The sequence below is a fragment of the Magnolia sinica genome, chromosome 6 (assembly GCF_029962835.1).
Source record: "Magnolia sinica isolate HGM2019 chromosome 6, MsV1, whole genome shotgun sequence".
Lineage (NCBI taxonomy): Eukaryota > Viridiplantae > Streptophyta > Magnoliopsida > Magnoliales > Magnoliaceae > Magnolia > Magnolia sinica.
The window spans coordinates 90,713,448-90,734,012 of NC_080578.1; the positions used below are offsets into that span (position 1 = coordinate 90,713,448).

General features: G+C 36.3%; 1 protein-coding gene across 1 annotated transcript; it reads right to left on the bottom strand.

Annotated features, from left to right (window-relative positions):
• Positions 1-15,622: 15,622 nt before the first annotated feature.
• LOC131250130 (PTI1-like tyrosine-protein kinase At3g15890) lies at positions 15,623-19,779 on the bottom strand. The gene is made up of 4 exons (XM_058250755.1): positions 19,577-19,779; positions 18,630-18,765; positions 18,246-18,508; positions 15,623-16,427 (listed from the first exon to the last, which is right to left on the bottom strand). The coding sequence occupies exons 1-4, from the start codon at positions 19,636-19,638 to the stop codon at positions 15,797-15,799; spliced, it is 1,092 nt and encodes a 363-aa protein (XP_058106738.1). The 5' UTR covers positions 19,639-19,779; the 3' UTR covers positions 15,623-15,796.
• Positions 19,780-20,565: the final 786 nt, after the last annotated feature.

The window sequence follows — 20,565 nt, forward strand, 5'->3', positions numbered from 1 at the left end:
TTCGGTTTAGGTTATAAGCAATAGGTTTAGGGAATTGAGAATAGGTTAAGGTTTAGGTTTGGGAAATCAGGTTCAAGTTCGGGATCGGGTTTAGGTTTTGGTTTTCAAGTTTAGGTTTAGGTTTAGGTTAGGGAGTTGAGATTAGGATTAGGTGTAGGTTTAGGTTTGGGGATTTAAGAATACATTTAGGTTTTAGGTTTAGGTTTAGGTTTAGGTTTAGGTTTAGGTTATAGGTTACAGGTTTAGGTTTAGGTTTAGGTTTAGGTTAAGGTTTAAGTTTAGGTTATAAGCTATAGGTTTAGGGAATTGAGAATAGGTTAAGGTTTAGGTTTAGGAAATCGAGTTCGGGTTCGGGATTGGGTTTTGGTTTTGGTTTTCAAGTTTAGGATTAGGTTTAGGTTAGGGAGTTGAGATTAGGATTAGGTGTAGGTTTAGGTTTAGGGATTTAAGAATACATTTAGATTTTAGGTTTAGGTTTAGGTTATAGGTTATAGGTTTAGGTTAAGGTATAGGTTTAGGTTATAAGGAATAGGTTTAGGGAATTGAGAATAGGTTAAGGTTTAGGTTTAGGTTTAGGAAATCGGGTTCGGGTTCAGGATCGAGTTTAGGTTTGGATTTTCAAGTTTAAGTTTAGGTTTAGGTTAGGGAGTTGAGATTAGGATTAGGTGTAGGTTTAGGTTTAGGGATTTGAGAATACATTTAGGTTTTAGGTTTATGTTTAGGTTATAGGTTATAGGTTTAGGTTAAGGTATAAGTTTAGGTTATAAGCAATAGGTTTAGGGAATTGAGAATAAGTTAAGGTTTAGGTTTAGGAAATTTGGTTCAGGTTCGGGATCAGGCTTTGGTTTTGGTTTTCAAGTTTAGGTTAAGGTTTAGGTTAAGGAGTTGAGATTAGGATTAGGTGTAGGTTTAGGTTTAGGGATTTGAGAATACATTTAGGTTTTAGGTTTAAGTTTATGTTACAGGTTACAGGTTTAGGTTTAGGTTTAGGTTAAGGTTTAGGTTTAGGCTTAGGTTTAGGTTATAAGCTATAGGTTTAGGGAATTGAGAATAGGGTAAGGTTTAGGTTTACGATTAGGTGTAGGTTTAGTTTAGGGATTTGAGAATACATTAAGGTTTAGGTTTAGGAAATCGGGTTCGGGTTCAGGATCGGGTTTAGGTTTGAGTTTTCAAGTTTAAGTTTAGGTTTATGTTAGGGAGTTAAGATTAGGATTAGGTGTAGGTTTAGGTTTAGGGATTTGACAATAAATTTAGGTTTTAGGTTTATGTTTAGGTTATAGGTTATAGGTTATAGATTTAGGTTTAGGTTTAGGTTTTGGTTTTGATTTAGGTTATAAGCAATAGGTTTAGGGAATTGAGAATAGGTGAAGGTTTAGGTTTAGGAAATCGGGTTCAGGTTCGGAATCGGGTTTAGGTTTTGGTTTTCAAGTTTAGGTTTAGGTTTAGGTTAGGGAGTTGAGATTAGGATTAGGTGTAGGTTTAGGTTTAGGGATTTAAGAATACATTTAGGTTTTAGGTTTAGGTTTAGGTTTAGGTTTAGGTTAAGGTTTAGGTTTAGGTTATAAGCTATAGGTTTAGGGAATTGAGAATAGGTTAAGGTTTAGGTTTAGGAAATCGGGTTCGGGTTCAGGATCGGGTTTAGATTTTGGTTTTCATGTTTAGGTTTTGGTTTAGGTTAGGGAGTTGAGATTAGGATTAGGTGTAGGTTTAGGTTTAGGGATTTGAGAATACATTCTGTTTTAGGTTTAGGTTTAGGTTATATGTTATAGGTTTATGTTTAGGTTTAGGTTTAGGTTTAGGTTTAGGTTATAAGCTATAGGTTTAGGGAATTGAGAATAGGTTAAGGTTTAGGTTTAGGAAATCGGGTTCGGGTTTGGGGTCGGGTTTAGGTTTTGGTTTTCAAGTTTAGGTTTAGGTTTAGGTTAGGGAGTTGAGATTAGGATTAGGTATAGGTTTAGGTTTAGGGATTTGAGAATACATTTAGGTTTTAGGTTTAGGTTTAGGTTATAGGTTATAGGTTTAGGTTTAGATTTAGGCTTAGGTTTAGGTTATAAGCTATAGGTTTTGGGAATTGAGAATAGGTTAAGGTTTAGGTTTAGGAACTCGGGTTCGGGTTCGGGATCGGGTTTAGGTTTGGATTTTCAAGTTTAGGTTTAGGTTAGGGAGTTGAGATTAGGGTTAGGTGTAGGTTTAGGTTTAGGGAATTGAGAATACATTAAGGTTTAGGTTTAGAAAATCGGGTTTGGGTTCGGGATCGGGTTCTGGTTTGAGTTTTCAAGTTTAGGTTTAGGTTTAGGTTAGAGAGTTGAGATTAGGATTAGGTGTAGGTTTAGGTTTAGGGATTTGGGAATACATTTAGGTTTTAGGTTTAGGTTTAGGTTATAAGTTACAGGTTTAGGTTTAGGTTATAAGATATAGGTTTATGGAATTGAGAATAGGTTAATGTTTAGGTTTAGGAAATCGGGTTTGGGTTCAGGATCGGGTTTAGGTTTAGGTTTTCAAGTTTAGGTTTAGGTTTAGGTTAGGGAGTTGAGATTAGGATTTGGTGTAGGTTTAGGTTTAGGGATTTGAGAATACATTTAGGTTTTAAGTTTAAGTTTAGGTTATAGGTTATAGGTTTAGGTTTAGGCTTAGGAAATCAGGTTCAGGTTCGGGATCGGGTTTAGGTTTTGGTTTTCAAGTTTAGGTTTAGGTTCAGGTTATAGAGTTTAGATTAGGATTAGGTGTAGGTTTAGGTTTAGGAATTTGAGAATACATTAAGGTTTAGGTTTAGGTTTAGGGAGGTTTAGGTTTAGGTTTTGGGATTTGAGAATAGGTTTAGGTTTTGGTTTACGTTTAGGTTAAGGTTATATGTTAAGGTTAAGGTTATAGGTATAGGTTATAGGTTTAGGTTTAAGTTAGGTTATAGGTTTTTGGTTAAGGTTTAGGTTATAGTTATAGGTTTTGGGATTTGAGAATAGGTTTAGGTTATAAGTATAGGTTTAGGTTAGGTTATAGGTTAAAGTTTAGGGAATTGAGTTTAGGTTATAGGTTCAGGTTATAGGTTATAGGTTATAGGTGTAGGTTATAGGTTTTGGAATTTGAGAATAGGTTTAGGTTATAAGTATAGGTTTAGGTTAGGTCATAGGTTAAGTTTTAAGGAATTGAGTTTAGGTTATAGGTTCAAGTTATAGGTTATAAGTTATAGGTTTAGGTTATTGTTTTAGTTATAAGTTTTGGGATTTGAGAATAGGTTTAGGTTATAAGTATAGGTTTAGGTTAGGTTGTAGGTTAAAGTATAGGGAATTGAGTTTAAGTTATAGGTTTAGGTTATAGGTTTAGGTTGTAGTTATTGGTTTTGGGATTTAGGAATAGGTTTAGGTTATAGGTTAAGGGTGTGGTCCCTGCAAATATAGATATAAACAAGGCCTGCTCCAATTGGTCAGGCCCTTCCAATGCTGTTCATAGGAAATGGACAGCTTCATCATAGTCATAACAACTGTTCCCATCTTTCAGGGACCCCCGCTCAACATCCGGATAGCTCTGACACACATCCGGGTCTGCTCCATCAATTTCTAGTAAATAAATAAACATGGCCTGTCCAAATGACCAGGCCACTCCAATGCTGTCCATAGAAAATGGACAGCTTCATCATAGTCATAACAGCAGTTCCCACCTTCTAGGGACCCCCGCTCAACATCCGGATAGCTCCGACGCACATCCGGGTCTGCTCCATCAATTTCGAGTTAATACATTTAAAAACAACATAATTATATCTAAAAGCATCTGGATACTTGGGGAAGGCCTCTCATATTCGTATTGTCGGTTACTCATCCCTTTGTCTATAAGCCACAATCGACCAACACTTTCTATTGCTACCTGTACTCTGAAACCAACACAAATATAACTGGGAAACAATATAAGGAATAAGAAAAAATAAATTTACCTGTACACATCATTAAATGTTTCCCTATAAGGAGGTGATATTATATCTTTGATAGCCACAACCTGTATAATAGAGAAAAATGCAACCGATACATTTAGAATATAACTGGAAAATAATATAAGGAATAAGAAAAAATGAATTTACCTGTACACATCATTAAATGTTATAAGTTTAGGTTTAGGTTATAGGTTATAGGTTTAGGTTTAGGTTTAGGTTTAGGTTAAGGTTTAGGTTTAGGTTATAAGCTATAGGTATAGGGAATTGAGAATAAGTTAAGGTTTAGGTTTAGGAAATTGGGTTCGAGTTCGGGATCGGGTTTAGGTTTGGGTTTTCAAGTTTAGGTTTAGGTTTAGGTTAGGGAGTTGAGATTAGGATTAGGTGTAGGTCTAGGTTTAGGGATTTGAGAATACATATAGGTTTTAGATTTAGGTTTAGGTTATAGGTTATAGGTTATAGGTTTAGGTTTAGGTTTAGGTTAAGGTTAAGGTTAGGTTATAGGTTATAAGTTTAGGTTATAGGTTATAGGTTAAGGTTTAGGTTATAGGTTTTGGTTTAGGTTATAGGTTTAGGTTAAGGTTTAGGTTTTAGTTATAGGTTATAGTATATAGGTTATAGCTTTAGGAAATTGAGAATAGGTTAAGGTTAAGGTTTAGGTTTAAGAAATCGGGTTCGGGTTCGGGATCGGGTTTAGGTTTGGGTTTTCAAGTTTAGGCTTAAGTTTATGTTAGGGAGTTGAGATTAGGATTAGGTGTAGGTTTAGGTGTAGGTTTAGGTTTAAGGATTTGAGAATACATTTCGATTCTAGGTTTAGGTTTAGGTTTTAGGCTTAGGTTTAGGTTTTAGGTTTAGGTTAGGTTATAGGTCAAGGTTTAGGAAATTGAGAATAGGTTTAGATTTAGGTTTAGGAAATCGAGTTCGGGTTCGGGATTGGGTTTAGGTTTGGGTTTTCAAGTTTAGGTTTAGGTTTAGGTTAGGGAGTTGAGATTAGGATTAGGTGTAGGTTTAGGTTTAGGGATTTGATAATATATTTAGGTTTTAGATTTAGGTTTAGGTTACTCATCCCTTTGTCTACAAGTCACAATCGACTAACAATTTCTATTTGCTACCTGTACTCTGAAACCAACACAAATATAACTGGGAAACAATATAAGGAATAAGAAAAAATGAATTTACCTGTACACATCATTAAATGTTTCCCTATAAGGAGGTGATATTATATCTTTAATAGCCACAACCTGTATGATAGAGAAAAATGCAACCGATAGAGTTTGTTACAATTCAAAGGAGAAAAAAGTTGTAACTGCATGGCTTACATACCATAAGTTTGTTATAACTTTAACTTACAACATAAACACTATACACATCAATGCATACCATAAGTTTGTTACAACTTTAACTTACAACATAAACACAATACACATCAATGCATAACTGACACATTAATCATGTCTACCAAGTTAAGCAATTTGTGTAACTGCATGGCCTACAAAGCTTGCCGGTAAATCTTGAGACACTCATAAGGAGAATGATTGTCCCATTAAAACTGATCATCCATTTCAATGTATCAACACATCTAATCTGATGCATATACCCATGTTGATACATGGAGAGGTGTGCTCACTCAGTGACACTCTTACCTAATGGACCATTCCTGCCTAACAATTCCAAGCCCCTTACTCACTATACGTACTTTCTATTTACTCATCTATCTTAACAAAGCTACCTATTTCTGCTCAAGTATTGCCTTGTCTTTCTTACATTGTTTGTGTACTTTGGTGTCTTTTAGTGCCAGTACTACAAGTAGAAGACTATCTAGTACCTTAGGGATAAACGCATGCATCAATGTGGGGCCCATATGTGTAGTGGATTTCAAAACAACACTTAACGTGCTAAGTGCACCACCTCCTTTTGCATGGCCATCTATTTTAGTAACAATCACAGCACTAACCGCGGCACTTTGTTTAAAAAGCTTGAGCTTGGTCAAATGCTGCTTGGCCAATACTGTTATCCATAACGAATATAACAAGATCTGGTTTCTACAACATCAAGGAACTTAAATTAGATATAGACAGCATGTTGACAACCAACATAAATGAATAAGAGTGATAAACCTTTAGGATAAGAAAATGAATACTGTTGCTTCAGACACTTGGTGCATTTCTTCAAACAGAGCCGCTTCTTGTTTGTGGTGTCCAATTGTGTCTACAATTATCAGATCACATACAATTTTCCTTCTTAAACCGTTCTACACCTTCTGCTGCAATTTTTACAAGGTCTGACTCCATGTAGCTGTGGATACAATACAAATGATTTTTTACGTGAAAATATTGGGGAAAGCACGGAATGAAACAAGCAGTGTTATGTAGACATAAACATATTTTATTTGACCAAAAGACAAGTAGCACTGGCAGCATTAACAAATTTGGAACTAATGTACAAATTTGGAACTCGTTCAGATATTCCAAGACCTAAATCGGGTTTCACTGTGATGACCCATTCTCCATGGTTGCTTTTGAACTCATACCTAATTCAAAATTTTTGAGGCATCAGCACCAACAAAAAAATTTTCACATTCAATTTTTATAAGGGAGTGATGATAATAAATAATAATACCACACTGCCACTGCTGTGTATATTTCATGAAACAAAATAAATACACCTAGATAGGGGATGACCCTAACTAACCCCTCAATACAAAGCTATATAATGAAAAAAACAGACCTCTATGCACAACTGCAACACTTGGATCCCCAAAAAATCAAACATCAAAGGATCAAGAGAATTGCAGCTTTACAAGGCCTACCCTATCAAGCGGAAGTCATGATAACGTACTTGCATACCAATCAAGCAACAACAATTGAAATTTTATGATTACAAATGCTACTCAAGAATCCTTAATAACACAACTCAATTATTTCAAATACACACACACACACACACACACACACACACAAAGTAAAAGATTAGATCAGTGATATAGGAACATGCATTTGAAGGAGAACTGGGCATTTTGTAGATCTTGGCAAGCATGGACCTACACAAAGTATCAAAGAACATATTACCAAAAGGGTAAAAAAAGAAAAACAATAAGTATAACAACTAAATCGGAACTCAACTAGTGGTATTCTCCATTATTTTATAGAAGATTTCCCTAAACCAAGTGAGTCATGGTACAAAGCTGCTAAACTAGTCCATGGAATGAAACCAAGGATCCAACCAAAGGGGAACAATATCTAGAGCATCATGTATCTAAAACATGCCAGAGGCGGCAATCAGCTATTAAAAAAAAGGCACCAGCAAAAAGGCCTTGTTAATGTTGGTATCTTCAAAATTTGACTGAAGTTTTTCTCAAGACATGCAGTCGACATCTTTTTTTGATGGATGATTAGAGTCAACAATATTATATTGGCATTTGACCTCACACCTCTCTCAAACTTCTAGGAAACAAAGCAGAATGGAAACTAACACGAATATGGAATGGCTCAGATAAGATCCAGACATTGTACCTTCTATAAAAAGGAATCTTAGCTTTAGTTGCATTCTGCTTCAACTGATCAAAAGCACCAACTCTAATTTTTGGGATAAAGCCCTAAAATGATCTGTAAAAATGGATGAATGGCATGGATAAAATATATACATCATGGTGGGGCCATAGATCATGGTGGTGCTGCAGACGAAATCAGATTGCATACTGAGTTACTCAGAACGCTCTTATTGTACTGAGTAAACTCAATAGGGCCCACCTTAATCCCTAAATTTGTAAATCCCCAAATCCCCAAATCGTTTCAATCGGTATTGAGATTGAGAGAGAGAGAGAGAGATACCTCATGTGGATGCACGAGAGAGAGCACCGAGAGAGACAGAAATAGAGAGAGGGCGCGGTGGAGAGAGGACCGAGAGAGAGAGAGAGAGAGGATGCGCGAGAGTGAGAGAGGGCGGCGAGGGAGGGAGAGAGAGAGCCCTTGCCGAGGGAGGGCAGGGGTGAGAGAGAGAGAGAGAGAGAGAGAGAGAGAGAGAAGAGGGAGGGTGCTTGGGCGCGCGCGGCTCTTTTGAGCGCGCGTCCAATTTTGGGCGAGACTGGATGGTGCTCTGTGGGCCCCACCATGATGTATGCTTTTCATCCATGCCGTCCATCCATTTTTACAAATCATATTAGGGCTTTATGCCGAAAATTAAAGGGAAATAAATCTCAGGTGGTCCACACCACATGAGAACAATAGTGATTGGATATCCACCATTAAAATCCTCCTAAGGCCCACTGTACTATTTATTTGACATCAAATCTGTTGATTTGGTCATACAGGACCAGATGAAGGGATAAAACAAAAATAAGCTTGATCCAAAATTTTTATGGCTATTGATCATATTTTTAATGGTCGACGCTCATTCAACACTGTTTCCTGTAATGTGGTCCACTTGAGATTTGCATATATCTCATTTTTGGTCTCATATTGTAAAATTATCTGTAAAAATATATGGACAGCATGGATGAAACACATACATCGTGGTGGGAGCCATAGAGCACTAACCACTAGTCATTGGTTGGTGTCGGGGGAGTAGTCAATCCGCTCCCAAGCGTACAGAGTAAATCCTATGGGGGCTACCATAATTTATTCATTTTATCCACTCCATCCATCCATTTTAAAATATAATTTTATTACATAAGCTCAAAAATGAAGCCTATAAAAATCTGAAGTGGACCACATCATAGGAAATAGTATAAACTGAACGTTTACCATTAAAATAATTTGTAAGGCCACTAAAGTTTTGGATCAAGTTGATACCTTAGTTTTCCCTTCATCCATGTATTTGTGATCTATTGAATAGGTTGGATGACAAATAAAAATCATTGTAGGCCATAGGAAGATTTCAACGGTGGAAATCATTATTCCTACTGTTTCATGTGGTATGGTCCACTTCGTCCACGTCGTCCATCTGAGAGAGAGAGAGAGAGAGAGAGAGAGAGAGAGAGAGGGTGCGAGAGTAAGAGAGAGAGGACAGAGAGCGAGAGAGACTTCAAGTCGCTCTCACGAGCGGTCATGGGTCACATGGTCGGTGCTCTGTGGGCCCCACCATGATGTATGTGCATGTTTCATCCTTGCCATCCATCTATTTTTCATTTTATTTTATGGTATGAGACAAAAAATGAGGTATATCCCAATCTTAACTAGACCACATTATAAGAAACAGTGTTGAATGAGCATCGACCATTAAAAACCTTTTCGGGGCCATATAAAGTTATGGATCAATCTGATATTTTTTTCCCCTTCATCTGGGCCTGTATGACCTAATCAATGATAGGATGTCAAATAAAAGGTACAGTGGGCCTTAGGAGGGTTTTAATGGTGGATATCCAATCACTATTGTTTTCATGTGGTGTGGTCCACCTGAGATTTATATCCCTCTCATTTTTAGTATTTGGCCCTAATATGATTTGTAAAAATAGATGGACAGCATGGATGAAACACATACATCATGGTGGGACCCACAGAGCACCGACCAACATCCAAAAACGGTTACTCGCCTCGATCATACTTCGTATGAGAAAGATATTGGGCAAACAAGATTGATTAACAATTTGAGTGAATTTTGATTTAAACATCTGAAGTTATTTACTCTTCATGTCCGGACTGATCAAATTGTCCAAAAACAGTTAAAAGTTGTTCATAATATCAAAATTATATAAATGAATAGAAAACACAAACATCAGCTTGATCCAGAACTTCTATGGCCTCTAAGAAATTTTAAATGGTAGAGGTTCAATCACACTATTTCCTGTGGTGTGGTCCACTTGAGCTTTGGATATGCTTCCTGTTTGTTCTTTAGACCTCAAATTATCTGTGAACATAGATGAATGGAGTGGATAAAATAAATAAATAATGGTGAACCCCACAAAGTTTACTCTGATAAAGGTAACGAGTAATTCACTTAAATGTAGTGGAGAAAGGTTTCCTTAAAACATTCATAATCATATATTAGGCCTGCCTAAATGTGATTCACATATCCAACCTACTCATTATGTGTGTCCCACTTGGATGAGGGGTCAGACCAAGTTTCAACCGCATCCAAAACTCATGTGGGCCCCACAAAGTGCTTTTATATTTTTTAGGATGTCTTCACATATATAGTTTTAAATGGTATGGCCCACTCGAGTTTCGTTTACCGATGATATTTGAGATATCTCATAACTATAAATGGGACACATCAAATCCACGGTGTTGATGTTTGACACACATCATGATGAGGCCCACAAAACTTACTAACATCAATTCTTAGGTTCTCACAAGGTCAGTTATAAGTTGGGTCACAATTTTAACCAGAATATTTGGCTCATTTTACATGTCTAGTCCATTCACTCTATTTTACTAATCAATTCTCAATTTGACTAGTTACTCGCCTCAATCAGGCTACATATATATGAGAAAGATATTGGGCATATAAGATTGACCAACAATTTCAGTGAAATTTGATTTAAACATCTGAAGTTATTTACTCTTCAATTTGAACTGATTAGATTGTCCAAAAATGATTAAAGGTTCAATTAGTGGATGTGCCTAATAATTTAGTAATTTTATTTTTCACAAATAAATTTAACATTTTTTTTTCAAAATGTATATATATTTTTTACTCTTTTAACTAAATATCATTTTTATTATAAATAAATTTAACATTTTTTTTTTTTACAAAATTTAGTTTTCTTTTTTAAAAATATATATTTTTTTTACAATTTGTCAATTTTTTTCACAATTTTGTTTAATTTTTTAAATTTTCTTTTTCAAAGTATCATTTTTTAAATCTCACTTTTGTTATATAACTTTTTAATTTTTCTTGTCAAAATACAAAATCTAGTTTTCTTTTTTAAAATATATATTTTTTTACAATTTGCCAATTTTTTCACAATTTTGTGTTATTTTTTAAAATTTCTTTTTCAAAATATTATTTTTTAAATCTCACTTTTGTTATATAACTTTTTAATTTTTCTTGTCAAAATACAAAATCTAGTTTTCTTATTTAAAAAATATATATATTTACAATTTTTCAATTTTTTCACAATTTTATTTTATTTTTTAAATTTTCTTTTTCAAAATCATTTTTTAAATCTCACTTTTATTATATAACTTTTTTATTTTTCTTGTCAAAATACAAAATCTAGTTTTCTTTTTTAAAATATATATTTTTTTTACAATTTGTCAATTTTTTCACAATTTTTTTTTAAATTTTTTAAATTTTCTTTTTTAAAATATCATTTTTTTATCGAAATTTTTTTTTTTTCAAAATTATCAACATTATTCAAAGTTTTTAATTTTTTTTCAAAATCTAGATTTTTATAAAATTACAGTTTTTTTTTTCAAAATTTAAAATTTTCTTAAACATTATTAATTATTTTTCTAAGCTTCTCAAATAATTTTTTTCGAAATTCATAATTTTTTTGAGTTTCTTAATTTTTTACCTGAGCAGTATATCAGAGACGGTTAAGGACCGTCTCTAGTAGAGACGGTCTTTGGCAGGGATATAAGACGGCTAAGGACTGTCTCTAATAGAGACGGTCTTTGACAGTCTCGGATGGCAAGTAAAAGACGGCCAATGACCGTCTCAGATGACTGTATATAAGACGGTTAGCAACCGTCTTAAATGATTTATGGACATTTAAATTTTTAAGACAATATTAAGGACGGTCAGGGGCCGTTTAAAATTTTAGAGACAGTTTATGGCCGTCTCTAAAGCGTTTTTAAACCAAGCAATTTTAGAGACGGTCCAGAACCGTCTCGAAATCCGTCCTTTTTTTTTTTCATTTTTCACGTAGTGCCATGGCTCTAGTCACATTTAGCGCTCCCCTAATACGCTCATTTGCATTCATGGCAACATTGAAATCTCCACCCACTATCCATGGGCCCGAAATGGACAAAGATGGTATTCAAGTCTTCCCAAAGTTGGGACGTCCATTCCCTACTGTAGCTTGCATAAATGCCTATGGTGAAGAACCCCGATTGTTTGTCTGACAACAAGATGTGGAACATGACACACTACCAAGTAGCCGCTACTGGGGAAGCCTACAAGTTGTTCTTGAAAGGGCCCAAATTATCTCTTTAGTAGCCTCTTTCCATAATAGCCTTCTCAATGCCCAGCTTGGCTGCCACCCTCGCTTACGTAAGACGTTATTATCATGGACTCCTAAAGGATGAGTATATCAACCTATTTTTTTCCTGATAATGCGCTTCAAGTGGCCCAAGGTCAGAGCATTTCTAACTCCTCTACGTTCCAGCATAGGATTTAGACATCGGAAACCGAAGATGATAACACAGCCATCTTTCAAAGTCTGGCTTACCTTAAACTCCTTTTGGTTGCCACAACTCCTTTATTGCAACCTCTTTGTTTCTTTGATTCCCTCTTGGGTAGACTTACTAAATCCTTATCACTCATTAACTTACTTTGGCTAGCCAATTTAAGGTCCCATTCTCCCCTAATGTCAACCCAATAATATTTACCTTCTGATTTGTTGAAAATTAGACACGAAAGAAGATTATCTAAAAACTGACAGTGGAGGAAAGTATAACTCAGAAGGTTTAAGAATTTTTACAGCAAACATGTAAATCTATACCTTCTTAAAGAAATCGTTAATAGAAGAAACAAAATACTTCAAATCTTCCATGGATTCAATAGAAGCCTCCCAACTGTCAGAATGAATTAGATTTAAGACATCCTCGTTTTTAGCGGTGAAAGTAGAAAAATGAGTTGTATATTGTTTTTCAAATAAACAATTATCATAACAAATTTAAATTATATACATTTTAAACCATGAAGTAAATTTTGATTAAAAATATCTTTAATCCTTTCTTACTAGCTCATGTGGCCCAATCACTATGCTAAATTATAGCATAGTCTTTACAACATTGGCAATAATAATATTATCAACTACAACATCTCTCAAATGATATAAATGGCTTTTCAACTCTCCTTTTTCAAATTTCATTGTCCCTTTTGCAATCTTTAATCAACTATTTTCACTAAAAAAAACTTATAGTTATCTTCATAATAATAATAATAATAATAATAATAATAATAATAAATCCATGATAGAAAACTCTTCTACAGGTACAGTATGTGTCGCACCCTTGAAATTATACATATGATATTGTTATACAAAATAATTCTGACATTTTTAATCTTCACAATTTTACATGTGCTATCATTATCCATATAAACTAAACTACAACTTGCATGAGTGTCTGTAAACCATCTCAATGTGATGTCATATGAAACAAAGAGTTTGAATTCAAGATCCATTGATGGATTCTATTATGGAACCACAAATGATAATATATCTTTCCATAATATAGGCGACTTTTCAGTTCTCATAGGTGGGACCCATGGGCCTTACTCGAATTGAACCCATGTATACCGTGCAAAGATGCGTGCTACCGATCATACAATTCTCATTGTAACTAGCTAAGATAAGATACAAACGCTTGTATTAATTACAGAGATAGGACCACAACTGAGCCACAATGGCCCACATCCAACCCAAACTGTACACACATATAAATACCATATACATCTACAATATACAACTTGCTGCTCCAAGCTTGATTGCTTGGACAATCCATGTGTGGGGCCATCTGGCCGCATGATTAGGTGATCAAATCAGCCCATCTAGTAACCCCACCATTGATGAGTGGCTGCACCAAATCCCCCCAAGCATAGCCATTATACGACTGTCAATGAGCAGGGCTGGCCCATCGTTGGGTCTGTCCTTCTCCGGGCCGGGCTTGGGCTGGCATACAAAGCCCAAGGGCTAGGTCCAGCTTGAAATTTAAACTGTTTATTAATTGGGTCAGGTTGTCTTAAATCTCGTTAGTCCTCCGGCTTGAAATTTAAACCCATCGATTAATTGATTTGGGTTTACGTTATCTTAAATCTCATTAGTCTCTTTTACGCTCCATGTTATAGACTCAAAATATGAGTTCATCTCATTTTAGTTAACAGTACTTATGTATTGGAGATCAAGTGTTTTCATATATCCTGTATTTCTGGCCAGTTTGGATGGCCCAATTGGCATTTTAGCACCTATTTTGTCAAGCGGGAGATGGGACCCATATTCGCAAAGTACATCCAAACAGTCCCTTATATTATACACCCCCACATGGCCAACATGCCTGGCATAATCATCATGGGCTGGGTTTGGGCCTAAGGCTGTGGGCCTATTTTTTTAATTTGTGAGCCATACATGGTAGACCTTGGCCCACACTGGCCCGGCCCTTTGACAGCCACAGGCGCATGATTTCCTATTAATATGGATAATCAATGATGGCTCTTGTAAATAACCATCATTTGAAGACCATCCGTTGGATGGATGGGTTGGAAGAGCCCCTATGTTTTTTTAAACGGTCCAAAACTAACATAGGAATCTATGGCCCTAATAAAAGTAGAGATGATACATGCACCTCTCCCATTATATATTGGTCTTAAATTCTGAAAAATGGGGCCATGGTTCCGTAATCCAAACCATTGGTGTGTTGCATGCATCTTCCTGTGGATGGACCATGCTCCAAAAAAATCCCATGTTGGAAGATCCAAAAAACTAATCTTTTGGTTGATTTTTAATTGAATCTGGACCACTTTCATATATATGTCTCTTCTTAATTCACTACCTACAAGTGACCCACAAATCGAAAGGTTAAAATTTTCCAAAGCATGGTCCACCCACTGTCGGATGCAATAGATAAACGGTCTAGATTAGAAGTATGGTCCCATTATCATAATTGGAAACCCATGTATACTATTCAAAGATGGTATTCAGTTCTCATATTATGATTCCTCTTTTAGAAAATAACAGCCCTTATAACCTATAGAGTGACCTACGTAATCATTACAGTCCATCTACTATAGGACACGACATTTCAACGGTCCAGACTATAGAAGCATGGCCCACTTATCAGAATTGAAAATCTATGTACACTGATCAAAGGTGCTGATGGTCTCTCCTAGAAGTTGTAACTCCATTCCAGTATACTCAGTTTTCTATTGTAAAAGGACCCATGGTAATGGTTGATACTCTGGATGAAAAATCCCAACCCTACAATAACGGTCCACATTCAAAGAAGATGAAACAAGATCTCATGCCTGCATATTCCTAACTGGGGGAATTTCTTTTCAGCATGACCCATCCATGGCCAGATCCATCATATCAAAGGTTTGGATCACTAAAAAATGGGCCCCACTTGCACAAATTGAATGCACGCTACAAACTCTCGTATAATACAGCAATTATGATACTTACCCATCGGCCATGATACTTACATGGAACCCCACTTTAACAACAGAATCATATGGGCCTATTTATGGCTGTTATGGGCTGAGCTCAGGCCTGCCTTTAGGCCCTTGAGATGGGTGTGATGGGCCCAAGCCTAGCTTCAGACCCAACAAATAACTAGGTTGGTTTCGGAGAGATTTGGCCCAAGGACAACTCTGGCCCATTGACGGCTCTAAGTCCAGATGGTCTACCGCAGTATGGACAAATCACTGCGAAAGCATTTGCTAAGGATGTTTTCATTAATTAAGAACGAAAGTTGATGGCTTAATGACGATTAAATACCATCATAGTTTCAACCATAAATGATGCCGACCAGAGATCAGCATATATTGCTTTTAGGACTCCTCCACACCTTATGAGAAATCAAAGTTTTTGAGTTCCGGGAAGAGTATGGTCGCAAGGGAGAGATGAACAAGGCCACAAGGGGGCACATATATCTCCGTTGAAATGAACACATTTATCATCCACCATCATTCACAAAAAATCACAAACGAAAGATATACATGAGTCCACGGTCCTCGTTCAGGTTTAAGAGGCCAAGGCCCAAGCCCACAAAAGTATCAGCGCACTCTTGATCCAGCCCACGAACTCCTCATTCTCACATTTGGAGTTGCACCAAATCGTTCATCATCATTGTCGTCGTCGTCCTCCTCCTCGATCATGTTCCTCACTAGCACCACTTGTTTCTTCCGCCTCTCCCCCCCGCCACCCCTAAGCGACTCTAGGATCTCGATCATTGTGGGCCTACTGTCCGGGTTCGAATCGGTGCACCTTAATGCAACTATAACTGCACACTTCAGCTGGGTGTGGTCGAACCTACCTTTCAACCTTGGATCAACAATCTGATCTAGAGCGCCTTTTTCGATATACGGCTTGGCCCACTGTACAATGTCCCGCTTAATCCCACCTGGGAGTTTCTCTATCGGCTTCCTAGCACTGATTATCTCCAGCAAAAGGATCCCAAAGCTATAAACATCGCAGCTCTCGGATACCTTCCCCCACATGGCGTACTCCGGGGCGAGATATCCGAGCGTCCCTTTCACCCTCGTCGTGAGATGGGTTACACCTTCTGGTATCAGCTTCGCGAACCCGAAATCCGCTACTTTCGCCTGGTAATCAGCGTCCAAGAGCACGTTGCTCGCCTTTATATCTCTGTGTATGATGTGAGGGTTCGCTTCATGGTGCAAGTACCTTACCATGCAAATGAGAAGAAGAGTTAGGGGCACGTTTGGATACGCAATCAAAATGGATTGTAATAATTTAGTCTAGTTAGTAGCTTCAGTGGCTCTCATGTTGAAGCATTGGCTCAAATTATAATTGCACTACTTTTGAGTTCGATTTAAGAGAAGATAAGTGCAATTTGAGGGAGATTCCCACATGTTCATTTAGTATTGTAAATGCATTTATAGAGTGCCAGCGTGGCATGATTTCCATTACATGGGTCCCACAATGTAGATCCCTGGGCATGGAAACCAGGCGAGTCCACTTGTAAAATGCTAGAAATAGACTGGATGACTTAAAAGACTTGTTCATGTTTTTTTTATTTTATATTATTTTTTACATTGGTTATATGACTCACCTGATGGACGACTCATTTTCCATGCTGAAAAATGTGGTGGTATGTTAATGAGATGCCTAGAGTGTAACAAAGTTAATTAAACTAGGGGTTGTTTGGCAATGAAGATTCCTTAGACATTGGTTTCCTTTCCACATATAATGTTTTTAGCTGTTTGTACTGTAAAGACTAAAACGCGGCTATGAAAATTAACAACTGCTCTATTATACTTTTTTGGAAAATAAAACTTTATAATTTTAGATAGTGGAATTTAAGAATGTTAATTATTATGTAAACGCATTATCATTGTGATTTTTTCTATTTATTTAAATAAATAATTTGGTAGTCAAATGCTGATATAATAAAAGGACGGATAAAGAAATTTACAATCCTTACAAATTTACAATATAGTAGAACTCTCTTTTCAAACATGAATATATCTTTTCTATTGATTTGACATCTTGTAAAAATATCGATTGTCATTGTAATTTTATCATGGCTATTCAAACACGAAATTTTTTTTATCAAGTTACCAGTCGACGGAAATGGATATTATAATTTGTAATCATTGCATTTTTACTTATTACATTACAAAACCTATAAATATTTCTATAATGGTATAAGATACTCTTGCTATTGATCATTTTTCAATTCGACTCGCTTGAGCATCCAAACACAGCCTAAGGGCTTGTAAAAGTTCCAATTCAACTCACTTGAGCATCCAAACGCAGCCAAAGGGCTCGTGGAAGTTCATGATTAGGAATTTACCATCATCTACAAGTCAAAAAGAAGTGGACAAAAAGGAAAAGGCATAAAGATTACGGCTTGCAATCTATGTGACTACATCTAGGGGGAATATGTGAAAGAAGAATTCTTTTATGTGCAAAAAAAAAAATGACAATAACTATATTTCTACATGCCTACGTTCTTATATTTCTACACCAGTGTGAGAATGAGAGAGAAGTGGCTCAAGGCAACATTTTGGGTCACCATCATCATGATTTAAGCCTTGTCTAACTAATCAGAGTTAGTTACACCATCCTATTCTGGCATTTGATACATTCTATACATCAATGACAATATCTTCTGTTAAATTGCAAGTCATCAAAGAAATATCATATTAGTTCATAAGAAAAATGTGTAGGTTTGCTATACAAGTAGCTAAAAAAAGCTACTCTCCTTTATGTAAAATTGAGACCGGTAATGAAAACACAAAACTCCCATTAATAGAGTTCAAGGTAGCCTTTTGTGTGTATAATGATAAACCTTGGTTGGCGTTTGAATACATAGAAAATGCAACCAGTGACGAACGGGTTGGCATTTTCCGACATTGCCTACCCAAAAGAAAATCATCGTGGATATTGCTTCGCACTACAACATCATTGGATGGAAATTAATTGTATATGTATTGTAAGCTTGGCAATCATGGTTTCAAGAAATTTTCATATACTTACGCTAGTCCCTCTGCCGATCCGATGGCAATTCTCATCCTCCGTGACCAATCCAACAGAACATCAGCCGCAAGGTGGCCATGTAAGTGAGTGATTAAGCTGTGATTAGGCATGTAATCGTAGACTATGAGCCTCTCATCTCCGCCTGCGTAAAATCCCCTCAGCCCCAACAAATTCTTATGTCTTACCCTTCCTAGTATCTCCACTTCCACCGCGAATTCCATCTCACCCTTAGCCGTCATGTGCTTGAGCCGTTTCACTGCTATCTGGAAGATCGAAAACACTTCCTAAATTAATAATAATAACAATAATAAATCATCGAAGTAATATTTTTCACAGATTCTTTTTTTTTTTTTAGGAGCAAAAGAAGGCGATGAACAAGATTGCCTCTTCGCCTTTACTATTTCGACCCCAGTAGACGCTTCCAAATCCGCCCTCACCGAGCTTGTTATCATCGTGGAAGTTGTTCGTAGCATGAAGAATCTCCTTGAGAGTGTAAATCTCCCATTGATAACCTTTAAACCTGTAACAAAATAATAATAATAATAATAAAATAATTCCACCCGCGGTTGAATTCAAACATATAACTTTTGTGCATCGCATTTTCTATAATTAACATGATAATTCAATAATTTCCTTGACAAAATCATCTTGGTTTTTTTAAGTTTCTTCATATTCAAAATAGAAAAAGAATAACACACACACAAACTACACTAGTATGATAATTAAAACTTTATTTAACAATCTAAAATATACTTTAGAGCCTGTTTGGTTGTCACTTCGAAATGATTTCATTTTCATTTTAGATAGCATTTAATTATGCATTAAAATCTTGGTATTAATTAAAAATAATCCTCTAACCAAAATCTTATATGAATTATGACCTCTAATACATAATTACCATTAATTAAAACAAGATAAATCATTTTTAAGTGGCACCCAAACAAGTTCTTAGCATATTATTTGAACAAAATAGCAAAAATGGTGTATTTCAACACCGATACGATGCGTAACGTTCCGAAATTTTGAACACTTATTGCAAGCTACATATGAGTGACACACAAACAAGTTCTTAGCATATGATTTGAACAAAATAGCAAAAATGGTGTATTTCAACACCGATACGATATGTAACATTTGGAAATTGTGAACGCTAATTGCAAACTACATATGAGTGGCACCCAAACAAATTCATAGCATGTACTTTGAACAAAATAGCAAAAATGGTGTATTTCGACACCGATACATGACGTTACGTTCCAAAAATTTTACATATATTGCAAAATACGCACTAAGGCAAATCAGAACCATTAAAATGAATTGTGGTGACCCACCTCATGAGGGGTTCGTCGGAAGTCCCCGAGCCGCAGATGCAAAAGAAACATTTGGCTAGCATTTTTCGTATGAACTCAAGTGTGTGTGCGGATGAAAATGGATGGTGATGATGATAAATGTCCCTAAGAATATTTACAGAATAGAGGATATAAGGGTCGGAGATATCAAAGCTAGATGCTTGAAGAAGTCCTATGTGCGGACAGACAGGTGCATGGAGACAAGGAACTAGGCATTAATCGTAATTAAATTTGTCTATTTAGCTCTTAATGTTGCTGATTGGCTGCTTATTACAAGCTCCTTTCATTGGAAATATCATATATTATTTTTTAATAGAAGGCATGGGGGACCACTTTGTGCGTTCACCACATGGTATTAATCTATTTTGGCCATTTTAAGGACATGGGGAATATATATAAGTCAATCCAGACCGTCAAAATCATTGGAGCCATTGTGGATGGTTCCTAGCTTGCTAAATCGTAGCGCTCGCATGGCTACTTCATCTCACCTGATGAATTTTGAACATCAACCGTGTTGGTTCTAATTGAGTGTCCGATCATCATCGATCCGAATGTCGGGTTTGTTTGATCGGTGTGATTTTTGGATGATGTTTCCATATATTAGTGGTTGGGATTTTGGTGTGTATGGCACGTGTGCGGGTGAGTTAGCGCCAAGGAATGGAATGTTCTCTGGCAAACTCACATTGGAAAGTACAACTAAACTATTGCTTAAAGGATGTTTAGGGCTTAGGTTAGTCTTCTCAGTTTATTTTAGAAAATAAAATAGGTGATCCGCAAGATCTTTGTAAATGGTGGCCTGCATATATCTCCAACGTAGACTTGACTTGTGAACAGTGATCCGGACATATCCAGAGGTGGGATATATTGCTGATGGACCACAGGCCAAAAACTAGCACTGATCCATGATCCTAACCGTTCAATTGACCCATTGACCTTTTTGTGGGCCTTTTCTTCGCAAGCCATCAATCAAG